The sequence below is a fragment of the Petaurus breviceps genome, unplaced genomic scaffold (genome assembly GCF_028583685.1).
Source record: "Petaurus breviceps papuanus isolate PSGF00001 unplaced genomic scaffold, PetGlider_PUasm1.0 90897, whole genome shotgun sequence".
Lineage (NCBI taxonomy): Eukaryota > Metazoa > Chordata > Mammalia > Diprotodontia > Petauridae > Petaurus > Petaurus breviceps.
Genome location: NW_027187374.1, coordinates 14376475 through 14399645, shown reverse-complemented (window position 1 = coordinate 14399645; position 23171 = coordinate 14376475). Strand labels below are relative to the sequence as shown.

At 35.2% G+C, this 23171-nt stretch overlaps 1 protein-coding gene across 3 annotated transcripts in view; it reads right to left on the bottom strand.

Moving 5' to 3' along the window:
- NCAM2 (neural cell adhesion molecule 2) overlaps positions 1–23171 on the bottom strand; it is a 311641-nt gene that overhangs the window by 80861 nt on the left and 207609 nt on the right. For 2 of the 3 annotated variants that reach the window (XM_069075045.1, XM_069075047.1), the window contains exon 13: positions 1878–1997. The exons of the other annotated variant lie outside the window; for it this stretch is intronic. In XM_069075045.1, coding sequence (XP_068931146.1) covers positions 1878–1997 — 120 coding nt within the window. The remainder of the gene's footprint in view (positions 1–1877; positions 1998–23171) is intronic. 3 annotated transcript variants of the gene reach the window in all.

Sequence of the window (23171 nt, the reverse complement as noted above, 5' to 3'; positions counted from 1 at the left end):
AAATGACTTAAGCATCATTGAAAAAAAACCATAGCTTTCTAAAGTGACTGTTTTGAATATTCATCTGCATCTACAAGTTTTCTATTTTTTAAAGAAAACAAATGACCAGGCTCATATAACATCTGCCATAAAAGGAACAGGGAGTAAGAACACAGAAAAGGAAAAAACTAGATAATGTAAGACAAGTGCTAAACTGTATAGTCATTTTGATGAATGCTTATGTTCAGAGAACTGAGTCATCATGGGCTGGGAGAAGAATGTATGAAAAATATATGATTTCAGATAGCTTTGAGAAAATAGTTAGATTTGGGATAGGTAGAGTGAAGGGGAGAGATCACCAAAGGATTAAAGCAAGGTGTTTTGACCTTTTTCTGTCATAACTATCAGACCTTTGGAAGTCTGGTGAAGGCTATAGACCTAATTTATTTATTTTTTGTTTTGTTTTGCTTTTTTTAGAGGAGGGAGGGCAGGGCAATTGGGGTTAAGTGACTTGCCCAAGGTCACATGGTTAGTAAGTGTTAAGCGTCTGAGGCTGTATTTGAACTCAGGTTCTCCTGACTCCAGGGCCGGTACTCTATTCACTGCACCACCTAGCTGCCCCAAACAAGTTTTTGGTTTTTTTTTTGCTTTTTTTGGAGGGGGGAAGGTAGGGCAATTGGGGTTAAGTGACTTGCCCAAGGTCACACAGCTAGTTTGTGTGTGTGTGTGTGTGTGTGTGTGTGTGTGTGTGTGTGTGTGAAGTGTCTGAGGCCGGATTTCAACTCAGGTCCTCCTGACTCTAGGGCCGGTGCTCTATTCTCTGTGCCACCTAGCTTCCCTTATGGACCTAATTTAGAATAATATATTTAAATACATAAAGTATAATACATAAAATTGCAAAGGAAATGAATTACATTGAAATACAGTTATCAAAATATTTGTAAAACAAATAAAGACTGTCAGGCTAGAGGAAAAAACATTTATTAAGTGCCTACTATGAACCATGAAACCAATAAGAGGTTTCCAAATATTAACTCATTTGGTCCTCAGAGCAACCCTGTGACACAGGTGCTATTAACGTCTCCATTTTACAGGTGAGGAAACTGAGGGAGACAGAAGTTAAATGACTTGCCCAGGTTGCAGATCTGGTAAGTATCTGAATCTGTATTTGAACTCAGGTCTTTCTGACTCCAGGCCCAGAGAATAAATGTATTTCCAGGGTGCATATGGAAATCAGTCTGAATGAGTGGAGAAATTAGCTATAATCAGAATTATGGCTGTATAGTTCTGTCATTTCTTTTAAAAACAATTATTAATTCCTTCTATCCCATTTCATAATTCTAAAAATGTTGTGTATGATAACTTTTATATCATTACTTTGGTCATCGGTCTTCCTTTTGCCTACTAACAAAGAAATGATCTTAACCTCAAGAAAATTTCATTGTCTTTACAAGAGCCCAAGGGAGAAAGTTGTTATGTGAATGAGTCTGTATCAGTTATTATTCTCATATCATCATTAAAGATATGGATTAATTTAATGATTCAATTTTCTCTTATAACTTACAGTTTATGCAATAAAAGCAATAGCCACACTAAATTAAAGTAATAGAATATTGAACGTTATAGTAGACAGGAAATAGAAAAACTATAACTTAATTAATTAAGAAGTAAATAAATAATAAACCTCCTTCATTGGCAAAATTTCCCTTGGGAAATTTGTGTTTAAATGCATTTCTTTGCATTAGTGTAGCACAAAGAAGTTTCTAGAATTCTGAATAGAATATATATTAATCCTGATTTACTTTGAATTAATCTATGAATTTGCATGCAAAGAGAATAACAAGCATATTATTATAATCTTTTAAAATCCTGTGTTAGTTAAAAATATGATTACTTACGAACTGGTAATGTTTGAAAGATTTCAATTTTACTGTAATCTCCTTGACCTTTTCCATTTACAGCTGCAACCTTGATTTCGTAGGTTGTATTTGGTTCTAAATTGCTTAAAACAACCATTGCTGAGAGAGAGAAAGAGACAAAGAGAGAGACAGAGAGATTTACTATAAATAAAAGGTTGAAGGAGGGTATAAAAGATGTACAATTTCTTCACCATATTCAGAATATCTTTTTTACTGTAAGTTACTAGGGGAACAGAGGAAGGAATGAGAATGAGTATGAAATGTGGGAAAAGGCCCTGTCCTCAAACTGATATAACTTCTTTAGCCTAGTAATGTGGGCACAGTTGTTCTCAAAGGTTGAGAGAGACCAAGGAACTTTCAACTTTAATGAAGGATATATGAAAACAAACAAAAAAACCCAATTCCCCTAAAAGCCACCTCAAAAATATTTTCTGTGCAAAGGAACTAATAGGCAAATTCTAGATTTCATTCAAAGATGGCAATGAGAAAGGATCCAACTAAAACCTACTTCTCCTGAGAAACACTGTAGGGGGAAAAAAGACTGTCATGAAACAAATATTCAATAAAACTGAAGACATATACCTCCAGCTTATCCAGGATTATACCAGAAGATGGCCACAAACCTGAGTTTTTTCTATTTAGGGATCTCTGGGAAGTATGAAGCCAACATTATTTCCTGCATACCAGGGCGTAAAACCAGAAGTGTCTGGTTAGTTGGGGACAAACCATAGGAAGAAGTCAAAGCTGGGGATCTATTGGATAGGTGACAACACAAGAAGACAGAAGGCAAGGTCAATTCATAGGAGACAGGACCTGAAGTCAGTACAATTGCTGGAAGATGAAATATGAGGCTAGAAAAATCTCAGCTCAGGGCCTGTCGCAGCCAAACCAGGAGACAAAGTCAAGTCCCAGTAGATGCACAAGGTGATTAGAGAGGCTGAGGTTGGTGTGCCCTATAACCTTTCCTCTGTGTTCACTTGAGATGCACCAGGAGATGAGACCTAAGTCCCCAAACCAATATGGGTGGTTACCAAAGGAGATAGAGGAGAGCACAGGGCCTGGTCTCATCCCTAGGGCCAGCTCCCTTTCTCAGGACAGAATTACATAAGAAATCAAAGAAAGAGAATACGATGTAGTTACCCTATCCATAACTACAGCAGGATGGCAGTGTCATCCAGACTGTATCAAGGACAGAAATTGGGCCTAGCCATCATACTGATGTGTAAAGGAAGGGACAGAGTCTGTACCTAGCACCTAGTATCCATCTAGACCCAATTCAAGAACTGAAGCTAGAAATCTATGTAAATACAATATAACTATTGTAACCTATGTAAATATAATATAAACAACATATAAATATATTATTATAATATAATATATTAGTATAGTACTAGTATATTATAATAATTAGTATAATATAACCTATGTAAATATAATATAAATATATAATAACTCCTAATACCATTAAGAAGTAATATGGGAAGGGATTGCTGGAGGGGGTAGGTTAAGTAACAGGAGGGCAAGGTAGCAGATAGAAATAAAATAGAGAAATTAAGAAAGATAGGAAAAAAGAGATGCACACAAACATAAAAGCAAAAATTAGCAGTAGAATCTCTTAGGGAAAGTATATGTTTATATATGCATGTATGTATGTATGCATGTATGTGTATGTATATATCAGAATCTATATGTAAACTAGGGAAAGTGTATATGCATGCAGGTATGTGTGTCTGTGTATGTGTATAAGTGTATGTATATATCAATATCTATATGTAAATATATTCACACTGAATTGTAGCCTTGGGGTGGGGGGAGGGAGAAGGGGGAAAAAGGAACAAAGTAAAAAGTGTACAGCAGACAACAAAAGAAAACCTACAAGGAAGCAAAGAAAAGATGGACAGCTTTCAACATAACATGCAGTATTTAGTGTGTAGGCTTTCTTGAAATGGAAAATTGTTGCTATATATTCTGAATCCTCTTCTATGTTCTGCTGTGCACATGTTTTTTCCTTCCTTATTTTATATTTAAGTTTGTGCTTCTTTTTCTTTTCTTATTATGTATTTAAGTTTTAGCAAATAAAAAAAATTGAATGTTTTAAAAAAAAGAAATAATATGATTTGAGAACCTGAGAAGAAAACCCCAGAAGAGGAAAATAACTCAAAAGAACACCAGAAAAAAGAATGCATTGGCCATGACAACTGTAAGAATGGAGTAAAGAAATAAAGAACTGAAATGAAATAAAGGATAAAATTAATGTAGTTGGAAAGAAAATAAATAACTAAAAAACAGAAGGCAGAAAACATTACCTAAATAGTAGATACTCCAAAAAAAGTAACAGAACAAATAAAACTTAATGAGTCAATGAGACAAAAATATGAAAACCAAGTAAAAAAAAAACTAGGAAAATCACAACATATTAAGTATCTACTATCAAAAACAAATGACCTAGAAGATAGGATAAAAAAGATAATTTGAGACTCCCTGGGTTCCCAGAAAACCATAGCAAAACAAAACAAAACAAAAACCCTCAAAGAAATTGGGATATTGTATTTCAAGAAATCATAAAATAAAATTATCCTGAATCATTGGAACAAGAAGGAAAGCAAAAATGGGAAATATCAACACACCAAGATATGTCATAGCAAAACAGTTATATGCAAGAAGTAAGAGAATGAACTTCCTCAAAGAATCTAATTCAACCCTTGTGTTGCCAATAAACATGAAGAGAATTCTTGAGAAAAGAATTTTATTGGTATCCTGAGAAAAATAAATGGGACTGTGTTTCTAGAACTGAGGAAGTCGGAAGTTGTAGTGATGGTAAAAGGTGATTTTGGTCATAATATTTCTCAATCACTTAATCAATAAGCATTTATTAAGTAGACTTTTTATTTTTTGGCCAGGCAATATGCTAAGCATTGGAAATGCAAAGAAGTAAAAATATCTTCCCTGTCCTCAGGTAGCTCACATTCTAAAGGAAGAGACAACATGCAAAACATTATTTACATATAAAGTATAAACAATGTAGCATAGATCTTATCATGTTAATCTCCTGCCCCCTAAACCATAAACTCTAGTGGCTCCCTATCACCTTCAGAATCAAATATAAAATTATTTATTTGACATTTGAAGCTCTTCATTATCCGCTACCTTACCCCAAAACTTTCTGGTCTCTTTATGCTCTCCCTATCCCTTTTCAGGTACTCCAGGATGCAGTAACACTGGTTTACTTGCTATTCTTTAACATGACACTCTAGGCAGAGACAAGATGGCAGCATAGAAGCAGGAAAACTCCATCCACTCTCCCCATAACCACTTCAAATACCTATAAAAAAAGACTCCAAACAAATTTTAGAGCTACAGAACACACAAAATGACAGAGAGAAACAAATCTCCCACTGAAGGCAGCCTGGAAGGCCAGCAGAAAGGGCTCATCACAGTGTGCTGGGAGCCAAGCCCAGCCCTGCATGGGTCCGCAGTTTTAGACCCAGGGCGGTCTAAAAAGACCAGCAGACTTTGGAAAAGTGGATCACCAGCAGCAGTGGTGGTTTCCAGAATTATCAACCCATAAATGCCAAAGAAAAAGTGAGAGATTGGTATAGAACTCTGTTGGAACTGGGGGAGGGGGAAACAGAGGAGTGGGTCTGGCCCCTGCCCCCAGAGCTAAAGTGGCAGAGATGTAGTGGCCCTGCAGCCACCTCCACATGGCTGCTTCAGAGCTCCTGACCTGCAGATTGTAGGGGGGCCAAGAGACCATTCAGAGGGTAATCACTCTTGTTTTAACCTGTCTGGATCTGGATCATTGTTTTGGGTGGTGGTCCTGAGGTGTGTGACCAGTGAGCCAGAGTTTGTGGGGGCTGCAGAGACAGCACCCTCCTAATAGCTCCAGCAGCTGTGAAAACCTCAGTGATTTGGGACAAAACTCTCCCCCTTTGGAAGCAGAGTTCTACTATGGCAAAGAGCTCAAAAGTTAACTAATTGAGTGGCAATATGAGCAAGCAAAGGAAGAAGAGCAAACACAGCCATCCAACTTTAGATTCCTTTTTTGGGGACAAAAAGGATAAAAGCATGGAACGGAAGGAAGACAACAAAGTCAGAACTCCTGCATCAAAAGCTTCCAAGAAAAGTATAAATTGGTTACAGGCCATGGAGGAGTTCAAGGAAGATTATGAAAATCAAGTAAGAGAAGTGGAGGAAAAATTGGGAAGAGAAATGAGAATGATGCAAGAAATCATGAAAAGAGAGTCAACAACCTGATTGAAGAAAATAGCACCTTAAAAATAGATTAACTCAAATGGCAAAAGAGGCCCAAAAAGCCAATGAGGAGAAGAATGCCTTAAAAAGCCAAATTTTCCAGATGGAAAAAGAATTTCAAAAGCTCACTGAAGAGAATAATTCCTTCAGAATTAGATTGGAGCAAATGGAAGCTAATGACTTTATAAGAAATCAAGATACTATTAAACAGATCCAAACAAATGAAAAAATAGAAGGCAATGTGAAATATCTCATGGGAAAAATCACTGACCTGGAAAATAGATCCAGGAGAGATAATTTAAAAATTGGACTACCTGAAAGCCACGATCAAAAAAAGAACCTAGAAATCATCCTTCAAGAAATTCTCAAGGAAAATTGCCCTGATATTGTAGAACCAGAGGGCAAAATAGAAATTGAAAGAAATCACTGATCACCTCTTGAAAAAGATCCCAAAAAGAAAATTCCTAGGAATATTACAGCCAGGTTCCAGAGTTCCCAGATCAAGGAGAAAATATTACAAGCTGCTAAGAAGAAACAATTTGAATATTGTGGAAACACAATCAGGATAACACAGGATCTGGCAGCTTCTACACCGAGGGATCGAAGGGCTTGGAATATGATATTCTGGAGGTCAAAGGAGCTGGGATTAAAACCAAGAATCACCTATCTAGCAAAACTGAGTATTATGTTTCAGGGGGAAAATATGGTCATTCAGTGGAATAGAAGACTTTCAAGCATTCTTGATGAAAAAACCAGAGTTGAATAGAAAATTTGACATTCAGATACAAGAAGCAAGAGAAGCATGAGAAGGTAAACAGGGAAAAGAAATCATAAGGAACTTACCAAAGTTGAACTATTTACATGCCTACATGGAAAAACAACAATTGTAACTTATGAAACTTTTCTCAGTATGAGAATAGTTGAAGGGGATATAAATGTATGTATATATATGTATATATATATGTATATATACATATATGTCTATACAGGAGGGTGTATGTGCATATGAATACATATGTGTGTATATTTGTGTACAGGTATACATAGAGGGCACAGGATCAATTGAATAGGAAGGGATGATATTCAAAAGGTGAAATTGAGAGGTGAGAGAGGAATATAATGAGAGGAGATGGGGAGAGACAGAATGGGGTAAATTATCTCATATAGAAGAGTCAAGGGAAAACGGTTACAATGGAGGGGGAGAATAGGAAGGCAAAAGGGAATGGGTTAACCTTACTCTCATTTAATTTAGCTTGGGGAGGGAATGACATACACACTAACTTGGGCATCTTTCCCTATATGGGATTAGGGGGGAAGGGGATGAGACGGGAGAGGATGGAGGGGATGGCAGCTTGGGGGGGAGGGTAGTTAGAAGCACACACTTTTGAAAAGGGACAGGGTCAAAGTAGAGAATAGAACCAGTGGGGGGTGGGATAGGATGGAGGTAAATATAGTCGGTCTTTCACACTATGAAAATGTTTTGCATAGCTACACATGTACAACCTATATTGAATTGCTTATCTTTCCAGTGAGGGTGGGTGATGAGAGAGGAAGGGAAAGAATCTGGAATTCAAAGTTTTAAAATCAAATGTTTTTAAAAAAATTATTATTATTATTATTTTAACATGCAACTGGGATATAAGATATACAGGCACTGGTGTATGGAGATCCATCTTGCCCTACTGGAAAGTTGGAGGGGGTACAGGGGAAGATATAGGAGAGAGCAGATTGGGGAAGGGGGTATAAAGTGGGATCGCTGTTTTGGGGTGGTGGGTAGGGGAAAGATGGGGAGAAAATTTGTAACTCAAAATCATCTGGAAATGAATGATGTAAACTAAAAATAAACATAACATTTAATAAAAAAAAGAAATAAAAAAACCATGACACTCTATCCCTTTACTCTAGGAATTTTCACTATTTCCCATGCCAAGGGCAGCTGAATAGCACTGCATAGAGTGCTGAGCCTGGAGTCAGGAAGATTCATCTTCTTGAGTTCAAACTGGACTCAAACACTAGCTATGTGACCCCAAACAAATCACTTAACCCAGTTTGCCTCTGTTTTCTCATCTGTGAAAAGAGCCGGAGAAGGAAGTAGTAAACCACGCCAGTATCTTTGCCAAGAAAATCCCAAAAGCGGTCACAAAGGGTTGGACATAACTGAAAAGAACAACAACAATCGCATGCCTGGAATGCTCTTGGTCCTCATTTCTAACTCCTGACACTCCAGGCTTCCTTTAAGTCCCAGCTAAAATCCTGCTTTCTATAAAAAGCCTTTCCTGATTCCCCTTAATTCTAGTGCCTTCTCTCTGTTAATTATTTCCAATTTATCCTGTATATAGTCTCTTGTATATAGTTGTTTGCATGCTGTATTCCTCATTAGACTATGGGCTTGAAAGCAGGGACTCTCTTCAGCCTTTGTATCCCTAGCACTCAGCACAGCTGCTGACAACCCATGTTACATACAGAGGCTCTTTTAGGATTTCTGAATTTTTTTCCTCTATAATCACTTTCTTACTTATTATAAAGCCATTATAATCAAATGCAAAATGCCTGACAGTGTTGTTGCTAATTAATGTGCTCATTTTACTGTTTTTGATACATATTAATTGCATATAGCTCTTTCTTCATCATTTACTTTATATGCTGAATGTTTAATGATTATTTTTAGCATTATTGGTTTGCTAAACACATTTTTATTTTACCACTTCTTGAAAAAATGGAATGTGAAATGTTTTATAAATATTATGATGCTTTTGACTAGAAATACATAATGATTTACTGATTTTATGAGTGGATCCAGAGAATAAAAACAAGGGCATTATAAGGATATTGAAAAGAAAGGTCAAAATTGGAATATTGCAAGATAATTCATGGTAATGTCAGGGCTCAAAAGACTACTCAATACTTTGTTAATTAACTGATCTATTAGATAAAGTAAAAAGTATTGGATACCCTGAGAGGACAAGACAGCGACTAGAAAATGACTTTTATATCCCCTTTTCAGAAAAGTTGTTCAAGAGAGTAGAGGCCATAAATGCGAAATATTTAATAATAAAGAAAACTGAACACACACACAGTTTGATGTATAAATGCATTTAATTCATTTGGGAAACAGTTAAGAACAAAGAGACGGGGGACGGAGGCTTAAAAGGATGGGTAGACTTGGTGAGAGAATATTCTGGTACGGTGTTTTCCTAATGTCTGTGAATAATTTTTGAAGTATGAATACTAATTCCTCTTTAAAAATCTGATGGAATTTTGTAAATTCATTAGGACCAGGAGTTTTTTTTTCCTCTTTGGTAGTTACTTTACAGGGATAGCTAGGTGGCACAAAGGATAGAGTTCTGACCTGGAGTCAGAAAGACCAAAGTTCAGATCAAGCCTTATACACTTACTAGCTCTGTGACCTGAGCAAGTCACTTAACCCTGTTACACTAGTTTCTTCATTTATAAAATAAACTAGAGAAGAAAATGGAAAACTATTCCATCCTCTTTGCTAAGAAAACCCCAAATGGAGTTATGAAAAGTTTGGACATGACTTGAATAACAAACAACAAAAAATTTCTTTACATCTGGTTCTGATTCTTTATCTGAGACTGGGTTATGTAAGATTTCTATTTCATCTTTTTTCAGTTTGAATATTTTTCATTTTTTAAAGTATTGCTCTATTTCTTGTTTTCTCAGTTTTGTTAGCCTATAACTGTGTGTAATATATTGTGATTACTTTTTGTTTCTTCTATTGTTGTGATTTCATCTTGCTCATTTGTTCTTTTATTGATTTAGTTTTCTGACATTTCCTTCTTGAAAAGATTATATAAGGCTTTTATCAATTTTATTAATCTCTTAAAAGAACTAGCTTTTAGTTTTATTAATGATTTCTTTGGCTTTTTTCAGTTGCAAATTTAACTATTTCTTCTCTAATTTTTACTATCTCCTCTTTTGTGCTTATTTTAGGTTTATTTATTTGTTGGCTTCATGATTTTTAAAAATGCATTCATGTTTTTCTCCATTTTGTTAATGTATATTTATGGGGGTATGATTTTTCCTCTGAGGACTGCTGCATCCCAGAAGTTTTGGTATTTTTTTATCATTATAATTTTATTATAATTTTTTTTCACAAAATTATCAATAATTTCTAGAATTTGTTCTTTGGTCCACTCATTACTTAGAATTTCCTTGTTAAGACTCTATGTGGATCTGTGTCTTTTGTTTGTGGTCCCTCAAATAATGACTACTTTCATTGTGTTATGATTTATTAAGGATGGATATACTATTTCTGCCTTTTGACATTTGTGAGCAACACAGTGTTTTGTATTGTCAATAATCTTTAAAAGTGGTTGTTTCTTCCCCTCACCCTCAATCCCCATCCTTTTTGTTATCTCTCATTAGTTCCTTTTACTTTATAACATTTGTCTGTTTATTTACTTCTTCCTTTTTTTCTCCTCTTAGTCAAGTAGAAATTCCCTTCTGTTCTACCCCTTCAATTTGTTTTGTTCATTGGTTTAAAAAATGTCATTTTCTGTGCATTTTTCTACAAAGCATTTTTTTTCCCTCATTCTCTTCATTCTCTTCCCTTTTTTGGTCTATTTTTAGACTTTTGTTCTTTGGTTAGCGGTCCTTATTAAGAACTTACGTAGTTTTTCTTTTTTCTCTGCATTTATCATGGATTTTAAACTTTTGAGGTACACATTTTGGATTCTTTCTTCTAGATTTTGTGATTGCCTTGTGATACCTGTCCCTTGGTTCCCTTTTTCCCTTTTGTGCCTTATTCACAGAAAGACAATCAACTCATGCAGGTGATGGAAAGGATATCATCCTTTTGTAGGATTCTTTCTGTGTCCTTGATTGTGCAGTTTACTCTTGGTCTTTGCCTCAACTTAATCACTCTCTTGTCTCCACCCCCACCTCAGAATCTCAACATGAGGCAATATGTATAGAGTGGTCTCTCTATGAACTATATCACTATAGATAATATCCATTGTAAGGTCCTGACCTTCCCTTTATAAAATACCTTTCTTCACTCATAGGGGCATTTAACAGTGGTAACAACTCCAGCTTTTTAAGTAAGGTTTTCTGCTTTTGCGCATTTTATCCTTCCATTTGCCTTTTCACTCAATCTCCTCAAGGCTCTCTCTCTTTTTTTTTTCTGAGAGACTACTGGGGAGTTATTTTCCCTTCATTTTTAACTTTTGACTTAATTAGGATACATCACATATTCACCTCTATCTTCTTATTCTCTCCTTTTTTAATGCTCCCTTCAGTTTTGTAATTTAGTTCCTTTAAAATATTGATTCACCTGTAGGTGGGGTGTTATAAGGTTTCATCTATGATAGATGAAATATTTTATGATATTTCAGACCTATTTCTCCACCATCACTTCCATCTGACTTCTGCTTTCACTCTTGTCTTTGTACTTTCACAAAGAAATATCTTAGTGGTGTATCTATTGATATTCTATTGTTGTCCATGGTTGGTATAGGTATATTTGATTATCCTTCTTATATTTCTGTTGCTTGGGGTTTTTGAGAAGCAAATGATTACTTCAGGTCTGGTTTTCTTTCTATGAATTTTTTTAAAACATCTCTTTACTACTGAATTCCCATATTTTAAAATTTATGCTTAGGCTTAGATTTGCAGGGTGGGTCACCTTGGGATGCATCTTGAGCTCCATTACTCTTCAGAACATATTTAATTTCTTTCTGAGTTTTCTAGTGGACACAGAATAGTCATGTGTCATTCTTTATATTTTAGTCGTGTGTCTTTACTTTATATTTTAAGGTCTCTTGGTCACTTCCAGAATTTTTTGTTTCTCAATGGAACTGTGAAATTTAACTGTTTTATATATATATATATATATATATATATATATATATATATATATATCTCGGCGTTTATAGCCTTTGTTTTTTGGGTTTTGTTTTTCTGTAGGTGATCTACAGAGTCTTTTAAATGGCACTTGCCCCCCTATGTTCAGAAATTGTGGCAGTTTTCTCATGGTTTTTTTTGCATTATGCTCAAATTTTTTTTTATATGTCTTGTTCTTATGGGAGACCTATAATCCTTGAATTGTCTCTACATGTTTAGGAGTACTAGGTGTTTTACTTAAAAAGCATTTAAACTGTCCTGGAGAGTTGATTGGCTCAGGGATTATGGTTCAGGTAAGAGATATAGGCTCCTGGTTGCTTGAGTGGCCAAAAAGCCATTTCCATTCAAGAAGCATCTACTGGGTATCTACTTTGGGAAAGGAATTTAGTAATTTCCATTAGTCATGTAAAAATTTCTTATTATTTACTTCATGTATAGTTATTTAACTCCATATTTAACTCCATTAATAACCCCACATTTAGTTATCCCTGTCTATCATTATTTTATTATTATTATTTTGTGGGGAGAAGAGCAAGACTTTTCCTTAAGGGTTTAAGTAAGTAATATAAATAAATAAGGAATTCTAAATATTCTTTGCTTCTCTATGTGATGATGGATGACCTAACTCAGATGATAACAAATCTCTGCTGTGCATGGCCTAGATTATGAGTGCCCTGGAAGATTCTTACTAAATATACTTTGAGATAAACTTTTGAAACCCCTAAAGAAAAGTCTTGTTCCTCTCTTATCTCTTTCTCCTTTCTTCTTTTTTTAAACAAATATGCATAGTCAAACCAAACAAATCAAGATGTTGGTCAGAATGCATGTCTAATTCTATATTTCTAGTATATCTCACAAAATGTGCTTCACTATGAGTCTTCTGAGGTCACAACTGGTCACTACCTTAGCTGAAATTCAGAGGTCTTTTAGAGTTTCTTCTCTCATGTTATAATGATCATCATATAAACTGTTTTCCTAATTCTGCTCACTTCATTCTACATCAGTACATACAATTTGCTCGATATTTCTCTGAATCTATAATATTTCTTAAGGAAAAATAAAATTCTCTTATATTCATATACCAAATTTTGTTCATTCATTTCCTTTTTGGTTTCCACTTCTTTACCACAGCAAAAAGTTCTTGGGCTAAGGAAGGAGAAAATGAAGAATGATCTTGATCATACAGGTTCTTTTCCTCAGTCCTGATCCTATTGGGAGTCCATGCCTAATGGTAGGATTGCTGAGTGAATGGGTATGACCAGGTTAGTGACCTTTAGGGTATAATTCCAAATTGTTTTCCAGAATGTTTGCATCAATTGAAAGCCAATAACAATGGCTTTCACTAACACTAATAGTGCATTAGTGTGTCTATCTTCCTATAATCACTTCAAAAATAACTTTCCTTCATTTCTCATCTTTGTCAATTTTATGGGTATGAAGTCAAACTACAGAGTTGCTTTTAAGTGCATATGTATTATTATTAGTGACTCAGAACATTTTTATGATTCTTGAAAGCTTGGATTTCTTCATCTCATAATTGTTCATGTCCTTTGACAACTTATCTACTGAGGAATAATTTTTGATATTACATATTTCTGATACTGTACTACATATTTTGGATATCAGACCCTTCTCAGAGATGTTGGAAACAAAAGATTTTTTCCTCCAGTTGACAGCTTTGATTTGCATCCTGTTTGGATTTCAAATTTATGTCTAAGCCCAATTTCTGCCAGATTGCTTTCTGGTCTTCTCAGTGATTATATTTTAAAAAGAGTTTATTTATATTTTCTATTTGATATATCACCATTATTATCCTAAATAAGCCCTTCCCTGTCCCTCCCAGAGAATCATCTAACAAATAGATTTTTTAGAGAGGAAAAAAATTCAGCATAACTGATCAATACATTGAAAAAGCCCCAAAATATATTCAATATGTAATACCTGTGTACCTTCTACCTTTGCAAAGGGGTAGGTTGAGGGTAGCTTCTCACATCTCTTCATTCTGAGACCTATTTGATCATTATAATGTTATTATATTTACTTTTGATTTACACTGTTGTACAAAACTATCACTCTTTGCCTATGATATGATGATATGCTTAGGGAAATCTAGAAAATAAACTAAAAGACTAGTTGAAACAATTAATAATTTCAGCAAAATTTCAAGATATAAAACAAACCCATACAACTCTTTAGCATTTCTATATATTACCAACAAAACATATCAGGAAGATATAAAAAGAGAAATTCTATTTGAAATAATTACAGACCTGGCAGTCTACCTGCCAAGACAAATCCAGAGACTATATGAACACAATTAAAAAACACTTTTCATATGAAGAAAGCTAGATCTAAAAAACTGGAGAAATATTAATTGCTCATGGGTAGGTCAAGTCAAAATAATAAAAATAAAAATTCTATCTAAGTGAATTTACTTATTCAGTACCATAACAACCAAGCTATCAATGGTTTATTTTATAGAGCTAGAAAAAAATAATAACAAAATTCATCTGGAAGGAAGAAAGGTCAAGAGTATCAAGTTAATCAATGAAAAATAATGTGAAGGAGGGTGATTTAGCAGTACCAGATTTCTAATGGTGGTGATTATCTAATTTAAAGTGGTTATTATCAAAACAGTCTGCTATTGGCTAAGGAAATAGAATGGCAGATCAGTGGAATAAATTAGGTGTACAATATACAGTAGTAAATGACTATGGTAATTTAGTGATTGAGAAACTCAAACACCTAAGTTTTTGGGGCAAGAACTTACCATTTTCCAAAAACTGCTGAGAAAAATGTAAAGCAGCTTGGCAGAAAGTAAGCATATACCAACATCTCATACCATATAGCAAAATAATGTCAAAATGGATAAATGGTTAGATATAAAGTATAGTATCATAAATAAATTAGAGGAGCATGAAAAATGTGCTTGTCAGCTCTATAGATGAGAAAAGTTTGTGAGATAGAGAGGATCACAGAAAGTAAAATGGATAATTTTGATTCTAAGAAATTTTATAAGTTTTTGTGCAAACAAAAACAATATAGCCATAATTAGAAGGAAAGTAGGAAACTAAGAAAAGTTTATAGCAATTTTCTTTTATAAAGGCCTTATTTCTCAAATATATAAGGAACTGAGCCAAATTTGTAAAAAATAAGAGTCATTCCCCAATTGATAAGTGGTCAAAGGATATGAACAGGCAGGCTTCAGATGAAGAAATTAAAGCTATTAATACTCACATGAAAAAAATGTTCTAAGTTACTATTGAATAAAGAACTGCAAATTAAAACCACTCTGAGGTACCACTTCACACTTATCATATTGGTTAACATGACAGAAAAGGAAAATGACAAATGCTGGATGGGATGTGCACTATTGGTGGAGTTGTGAACTGGTCTAACCATTATGGAGAACAATTTGGAACTATTCTCAAAAGGCTACAAAACTGTGCATACTCTGTAACCCAGAGCTACCACCACTATTTCTTTATCCCAAAGAGATCAAAGGAAAAAAAGAGACTCATGTATACAAAAATACTCATAGCAGTTATTTTTGTGGTGGAAAAGAATTAGAAACTGAAAGGATGCCCATTGATTTGGAGATGGTCTGAACAAATTGTGGTATATGATTGTGATGGAATACTATTGTGCTGTAAGAAATGATGAGAAGGATGGTGTCTGAAAAATCTGGGAAGTATTATATGAAGTGATACAAAGTGAAGGGAGAAGAACCAGGAGACATTGTACACAGTAACAGCAACACTGTAATGATGATCAATGTGAAAGATTTAGCTACCCCTGTCAAGACAATAATCCAAGACAATTCCAAAGTACCCAGGATGAAAAATGCTATCCACCTCCAGAAAGAAAATGAATGAATTGAGTGCAGATTGAAGTACACTTTTTTCAGTTTCCTTATAGTTCTTTTTTATATGTGTGTGTGTTGCCTGAAGGCATTCCTTTTGTTGTGTTATCTATGTTTAAAGTGTAAAGGGCAAAAATAAAGAGAAAAATTTAAAAAAAAAAACTTTTGTGGTCAAAATGAAGAGATTGCCTGGGGGGCAGGGGGACTTCTCCCCAATTTGTAAAAGTTTGCAGACTTGAAAGTGGAATCAGAGAAGGAATTTTTCTTTCCTTCTGTAAAGTAAAATCCAAGCCTTTGGGGGATTGGGAGCTGGGGATCTTCAGCTTTAAGCTGCTAAGAGATAAGACCTCAGGACTATGTCTCCCATAGACTCTACCTTAAAACAGCTTGGCTCTGTAGACTGTAGTCCAACTGTAGACTACAAGGGAAATTCTTAGGTCAGTTTAAGCATTCTTATAAATTATGGGAACTAATAAAAGTAAAAAGAGCATAGCCAAAGGGATTCACTTAAATTAATCAGAGAAAATACTGGAAAAAAAGGTAAATGTGATTTCTATTAGATGATACAAATCTTTCTCTCCCTCTGATCTCTCCACATGTAGAAATAATGTCAATTTAAATAGGTTTGATGAGAATCCAGGAGGAGCAATTTTATTTTAGTGATTATTTTAATGACCAAAAAGACCCAACTGACTTAATGGTGACTTTGCTCTCCCCAAGTGAAAGACAAGCTGTCACAGAGGCAGCTAATAGGTCAGCCCTGACAAAAGGGGGGATCCCCAATTGGCCTTTATGAGATTCACAATGGGGCTCCAATAATCCTGATGATTACAGCAGACTGCAGCAGGCTGGAAGATTTTTTTTGAGGGTATGGCTATTGGTGCAGCTTCTCCAGCAAAGTGAAATAGGTTTCAGGAGACAGTACAAGAGGAGAATGAGAATCCTATTCATTTTTACAACAGGCTATGCAAAAGTACTCAATTTCATGGGAGACTAGATTCCTCTTCTGAGAGATGGCTTGGATCATTTGTACCCATTTTGTTAATCCCTGCCTAAGATATGAAAAGTATTTCCACATGGGGCGGCTAGGTGGCTGAGTGAGTAAAGCGCTGGCCCTGGAGTCAGAAGGACCTGAGTTCCGTTCCAGCCTGAGACACTTAACACCCACACAAAAATACTAGCCGTGTAATCTTGGGCAAGTTACTTAACCCCAAATTGCCCTCCAAAAGGCAAAAAAAAAAAAAGTATTTCCACGAGAGATGCCTAGGTTGGCATGGAATGACTAGTGCAGATCAAAGTAATTGCTCTCTCTATGTCTATGAAGGAAAGGAAGCTGTGGAAGGGGACCAGAGTGTTATGCAGCCTGTTTCTGCCCAAACCATTCTTTCAAAAGTTACTATACAGGTCATTACAGAGGTTGTTGTACAGGCTATTTTGGAAATAACAACCTTAGGCATTTCAAAAGTGCTTCTACTATGGAAGAAGAGGTCACAGTAAATTACTCAAGACTATTTTAAGACAAAAAGGGATCTTAGAAATCAAAAGGGGAATGGCTTTAAGGGTTCCCTAAGAAGCAATAATATAGGAAGAAGTGATGGGGTACCTGGGGTCTAAATCAATTTGTAAAACCAATTTGTAAAATCATTTTGTACAATTGTAATTGCAATTTGTATTGTAAAATTGTAATCTGTAAAATCCCTTTCCCAGCCTCAAACTCTGCACTCTGCCTAGGCAACAACTTGTGACTCCTTTGTTCTTAATCTCTTCATGTCTCCTCATGTCTGGCCCAAATCTACTCCTTTGTTCTTGCCTCATGTCTCCTCTGGTCTGGCCCAAATCTCATCTAAACTATCTATGCACTTAAGTCACAAGTTCCTCCCAGTCAGCCCTAGCCTTTATCTATGCACTTTTGTCCCTTACCTCCATCTGGTCAGCCCTGACAATGGCAGCCCTACCCTTTAAAAGTAAAAGCCTGTACCCCTCTCACTTGCAGGTCCCCTAAAGGACTCTTGCCCGCTTCTCATAGAAGCGTAACAATAAACTTCTACAACTCTCACTCCAATTAAGCCTGGGACCTTGAATTCTTTCCAGACGCTATTGCAGTTTTTCTGGTCTTAGATAAGATCGGAGTTCCTGCTGAACCTGGAGGGAGCTATCCCTCATCAGAAGGAGAGGTAAGGGTTTTGGATCTCAAGGTCAGGTTTTCTTTTTCCAGAACCCAAGAACTCAGTTTTTCTCCAGGGGTTCCTTTCACCCCTTGTACCCTTTACTGATTTTATAAATCGAATAATTAATCTTTCTATTGATGTTATCTAGTTGAAATTTAATAAGTGCTAAGTATGGAAATGAATTTTGCTTTTAATTCAAGAGAACCAAGAGTGGGTAATTTATCCCTAAAATCCACCTGTGAATGATTAGGGACAAGCTCTCCTAGTCAGATTTTTAGAATTCCTTGCTCTCGGATGGCATTCTGTTCTCTACAAATTCCACACCCCCACCAGACTAATGTATTTAAAACTGTAAAAATAAGTTTTTGTCCTTTAAAGAATCACTTTGATCAAGGTTTTTTGACAGTGGCCTTAAATGCAATTACTTTAGAATTTCTGCAATTTATGTTGTAAATGTATGTTATGAATTATTAAGTATTAACTTTCTCCAGATTCTGAAAAGTAAAGAGTAAGTAAGCAGAAAAGAGAAGAGAGTATTTTAAATTTGGAAAATGGCTTTGAGTTGATCTCTGCAGGGAACATAACAAATCTCTATTGTTAACTGGATAGTCAAGCCTTTTGTAATATGTTAATGATATTAAGGAGTAGACAGAACCCCACTCTTGTTTCAATAGGAACATAAGCCCCTACAAGCCTCCTAAAAGTGTAATAACTAAAAACATCATAATGGTTTTCTCTTTAAGAAAGGATTTGTCCCACAAACTTTTTCTGAGACAAGGAACAAGCAGTACAGTAGAACTCTTCTGATCTCCTGGAGAACACCTGAACTATAGCTAATCAAGCAGCAGGTTATAATTGTGATAGGCAAATTAATGAAGAGAATCCTCTGGGTTGAAATTAACTCTATAATTTGGGAAAGTAGGGCTGTAGCAAGATATTGGTTTAACAATAGTATGTGCAGTATCTATAAGTCAACAATTAAGTTATAGAGAGTTAGAAGAAATCTGATAAGCAAAGTGTTCCAAAATGTGATAAATTGGGTAGATTACAGTCACTTTTTAAATCTTTTGCAGTAGATTAGCTGGAAAGAGTGAATCTCATAATATGAAATGCTTGGAATAAACAGCCCCTGTATAAAATAAAATACCAAATAATTAAAATTATAAATTGATGTTATGTATGATACTATTTGAGAAATAGATACAAGTGTAATTGAATTTATTCTAGTTTCATTTTAAGTGAATTTTATTATTATTAATTACTATTATTATATTATATCAGGAAACTTGTTAACTGTGTGGTTTGAAGCCAAATTATCCCAGTTATGAGATTGGTAATGTGTATAAGGATAATGCCTAACATTAATCTGAATTTTCATTGTATTAGAAATATTGTTAAAAAAGTGAACTCTTCTTTCATTCTTTTGGGTTATGGATTTAAGTGGTAGAAGTAAATATGTTTAAAAAACTCCTTAGAAATATAGGAGATAGGGATGGCTAGGTGGCACAGTGAGTAGAGCACTGGCTCTGAAGTCAGGAGGACCTGAGTTCAAATCTGGCCTCAGACACTTAACACACTAGCCATGTGACCTTAGGCAAGTCAGTTAACCCAACTGCTCTCCAAAAAGCAAAAAAAACAAAACCTAAAACAGGAGATAGTAATAATGGGTTTCTGTGAAGTTGGCATAACTGTTTAAAATGTCCTCATCTGTGAAAAGCAGAGTCCTAAAATCTTACTAAATCTGCTAATAGTTTAAAGCAATGCTGAGTGCTTGCTTGTGTGGCAGATTGGCAACTGAACAGGCTGAGAATATTTCAAGATATCAAGTTCTAGACCCGTGTTCAGGTTAAAGTACAGTGATTTTATTTTAGTCAAGAACTAGAAATACAAAGGAAAATAATTTTATTCTCACAAAAATTTTTTTAACGTCTCTAACCATTGTTATCATTCTGTCCCTTAGAATGATTTTCAACTTTGGCTTTAGTCTTTTTACAAGTAAGTTTATATAAGCATCTGTTTAGTTCTGTCCATCCACCTTTCAGGATGTTCTGTAGGAAGTTTGTTATAAATTTAACACTATATAAATATTGGATATGGTGAAAATATTGGTTATTGTGATTTATGATTATTATATAGGACTCTAAATGTTTCCTTGTATTGTCCAAATTGAGAATTATTTAATTAACTTCTTCTGTGAAAACTCAAAGGTTTCTGCCTGGGTAAGAAAGACCAAATCTTGTCAGCATCAGATCAAACTCATTAGGTCTTTTTTGCCTGGGCCAAAAACCAGCCCTTGAACTGGACTCTTAGAGTGAGGAATTTTTAACATCAACAGCTTATAAAACATAAGCACATTTTAAGTTACCTAATAAAAACAGGTATGAATTCAAACCATTAAAACTTTATGTGTATTTCTTAGTATTGTTAATATAAAATTAGGTATATGTCTCTATTGTGAAACTTGGTCACACCTACATAGTTGAAAAATAGATTCCTTTTTTTTTTTTTTTTTTGCTTTTTGGAGGGCAACTGGGGTTAAGTGACTTGCCTAAAGTCACTCAGTGAGTTTTTGTGTTAAGTGTCTGAGGCCAGATTTGAAATCAGGTCCTCCTGACTCCAGGGCCAGTACTCTATTCACTGTGCCACCTAGCCGCCCCCTAATAATAATAGTAATTATTATTATTTGCTTTTTTGTAGGGCAGCTGGGGTTAAGTGACTTGACCAAGGTCACACAGCTATTAAGTGTTAAGTTTCTGAGGCTGGATTTGAACTCAAGTCCTCCTGACTCCAGGGCTGGTACTCTATTCACTGTGCCACCTAGCCGTCCCTAGATTCTCTTTTAATTTGGAAACTGTTATATCATACTTTCAGTGTAAAATGTATTGTATTTTATCCAGATTACAAGGATGAGAAAACATTTTTTTTCTCCTGTTTTTATCTGATAAGATGTTTGACACAATTCTATGTTTGTTTCAACTCTTCTGGTGACATAAATCCTATAAGGTTTAAACCTAAAAGATACGGAGGTGAAAGTACCTACCACATCTAATCAAAACGAGAAGGCTCATAGATCATTTTATGTGAGTTCAGAATGATTTTCTGTGTAAAGTAGAGACGGATTTAACTGAATTGAGATAATTTCAACAAAAATGGATTTTGTTTTATATTTCAAATCCAAAACATTGTTTATGATATTATTAGGATCACAACTCCTCTCTAATCTAGATGTTGTTACATGATGAGTTAAACTGTTTAAAGAAAAAGGAAATGTTTGCAAACTATTAATATTCTGAAGTACTTGTCTACAGTAAAGAGAAGTTTCATCTAAAATTAGCTATTAGGAAAATTGTGAGATTATTGGTCAAGTTATTAAGGATTATTGTGATAAGGCCAATTTAATTGGGTATATTTTTGGCATTGCTTCACTTAGAAAACTGAATCTCCTTCCCCACTGAGAACGCTTTTTGATGAGAAGGAGATGTTAATTAGGAATTTACTGTGGTAATTGTGAATTTATAACATAATACTGTTGTGAGTTCTTAAGTTATATCTGGAATGGTCTGTACTGAAATTACATTTTAGCTGATTCAGTCTTAACAAATTCCAATTTTCAAGATTTGATTTTCCTTTAAAGGGTTGAATAAGAGATAGTTATCTGTCAGTTTCCAGCTATGTTACTTAATGAAAGTCTAATGATTATCTCTTTATATCAACAAAATTTTAAACTGTTTTTGAGAGAGAGAAATACGAATAGAAAGGAATATTAAGTAAAACTATTCTGTGTGATTTTTTTAGAAGGCCTGATAAATTTTATTTGTTAACTAATTTATTGCAATAACTTGAGAATATCGATGTAAATTGTATCCAGCCCTGCTGTGATTAATGAGACTTTGCTATTTGAGGTGAAACCTTTTTGGTACTCTGACCATTCTTTTGGAGCTTTATTTATCCTTAGGTGTGCTGTGTCCTTGGGCCAAGCTTAAATGAGTATTTCAGGAAAAACAGCCATAGTTCAATGGGAGTGACATCTGAGATTTGAGGCCAGGGGACATTTGTCCTTGGGGATAAGGTTGGGAGGGCAACCTTGGGAAGGCTAAGGTTGGAATCTCTTAATTCATTTTCTTATACAAGACGTTTGCCCACCTGGTTCCATATACTTGGCTACTTACAGTCATTCTGATCATTGGGGCCTTTAGGACCAGTATTGATGTGTTACATTCATGTCCTGCTTCTAGCAAATATCTCTAACCAGGGCAAGATAAGTTTGACTTTTTTATGATCAATCTTTTACTGTTTTCAATCTGAGACTATAGCCAATACTTGTTCTCATTGTTATGTGATCTGTAATAAGGATTGGTCAGTCAGCTAGTCTCTGAAAGACCAGTCTGATAGTTGATATTGCCCAAATCCTATAAGAACATGCTCTTAGTTCTTAGACAGGACCCCATCCAACTAGGAGACCTTACTTCTGTTTAGAGTGTAAATAGAATCTAATCTAGATAAATTTCTGCCACCAAACAATGAGCTCATGCCCTTATACTTCTCCATTGAAGCTTAGGGTGATCCAGCTCATGAAGAAGAAAACCAAGGATTCCTTTGTCCAGATTGCTGGAAGCAGCTAAATCTCATGATTAAGTCACATTCTCAGGAGGAGGATCTGAAGACTTTTAGCCCACCCCCTCATTAACTGTTCGCCAATCAAGATTCATCTGTCAAGGACACCTCCATTTACAAAAGTATATTAAGGCTTCCAGTCTCTTCATGTCTTTGTCTTTCATTACTGAGAGAAACCACTGAATAATAACAAATAATCAATTTATTGATTTTTAGCTAGCCTAATTAACAAATTCGTTATTAATTAGCTAGAAACTCTGTCTCTCAGGCTTTTCATTCGTAACATACTCAGTAAACTCCAAGAGCTTTCTTTCACCTCCATGATCAGATATAAAATCCTCTGTTAGGCACTTAAAATCTTTCATATGTAACCCCCAGTCTTTTTACATCTTATAGCCTACCACACACTCTTTAAGTCTGCCACACTGGCCTGCTGACTCTTCCATGTTCTAGGATTTTTCTCTGGTCCCCCCCCCCCTCCCCCACCCCCCCCCCCCCCCCCCCCCCCCCCCC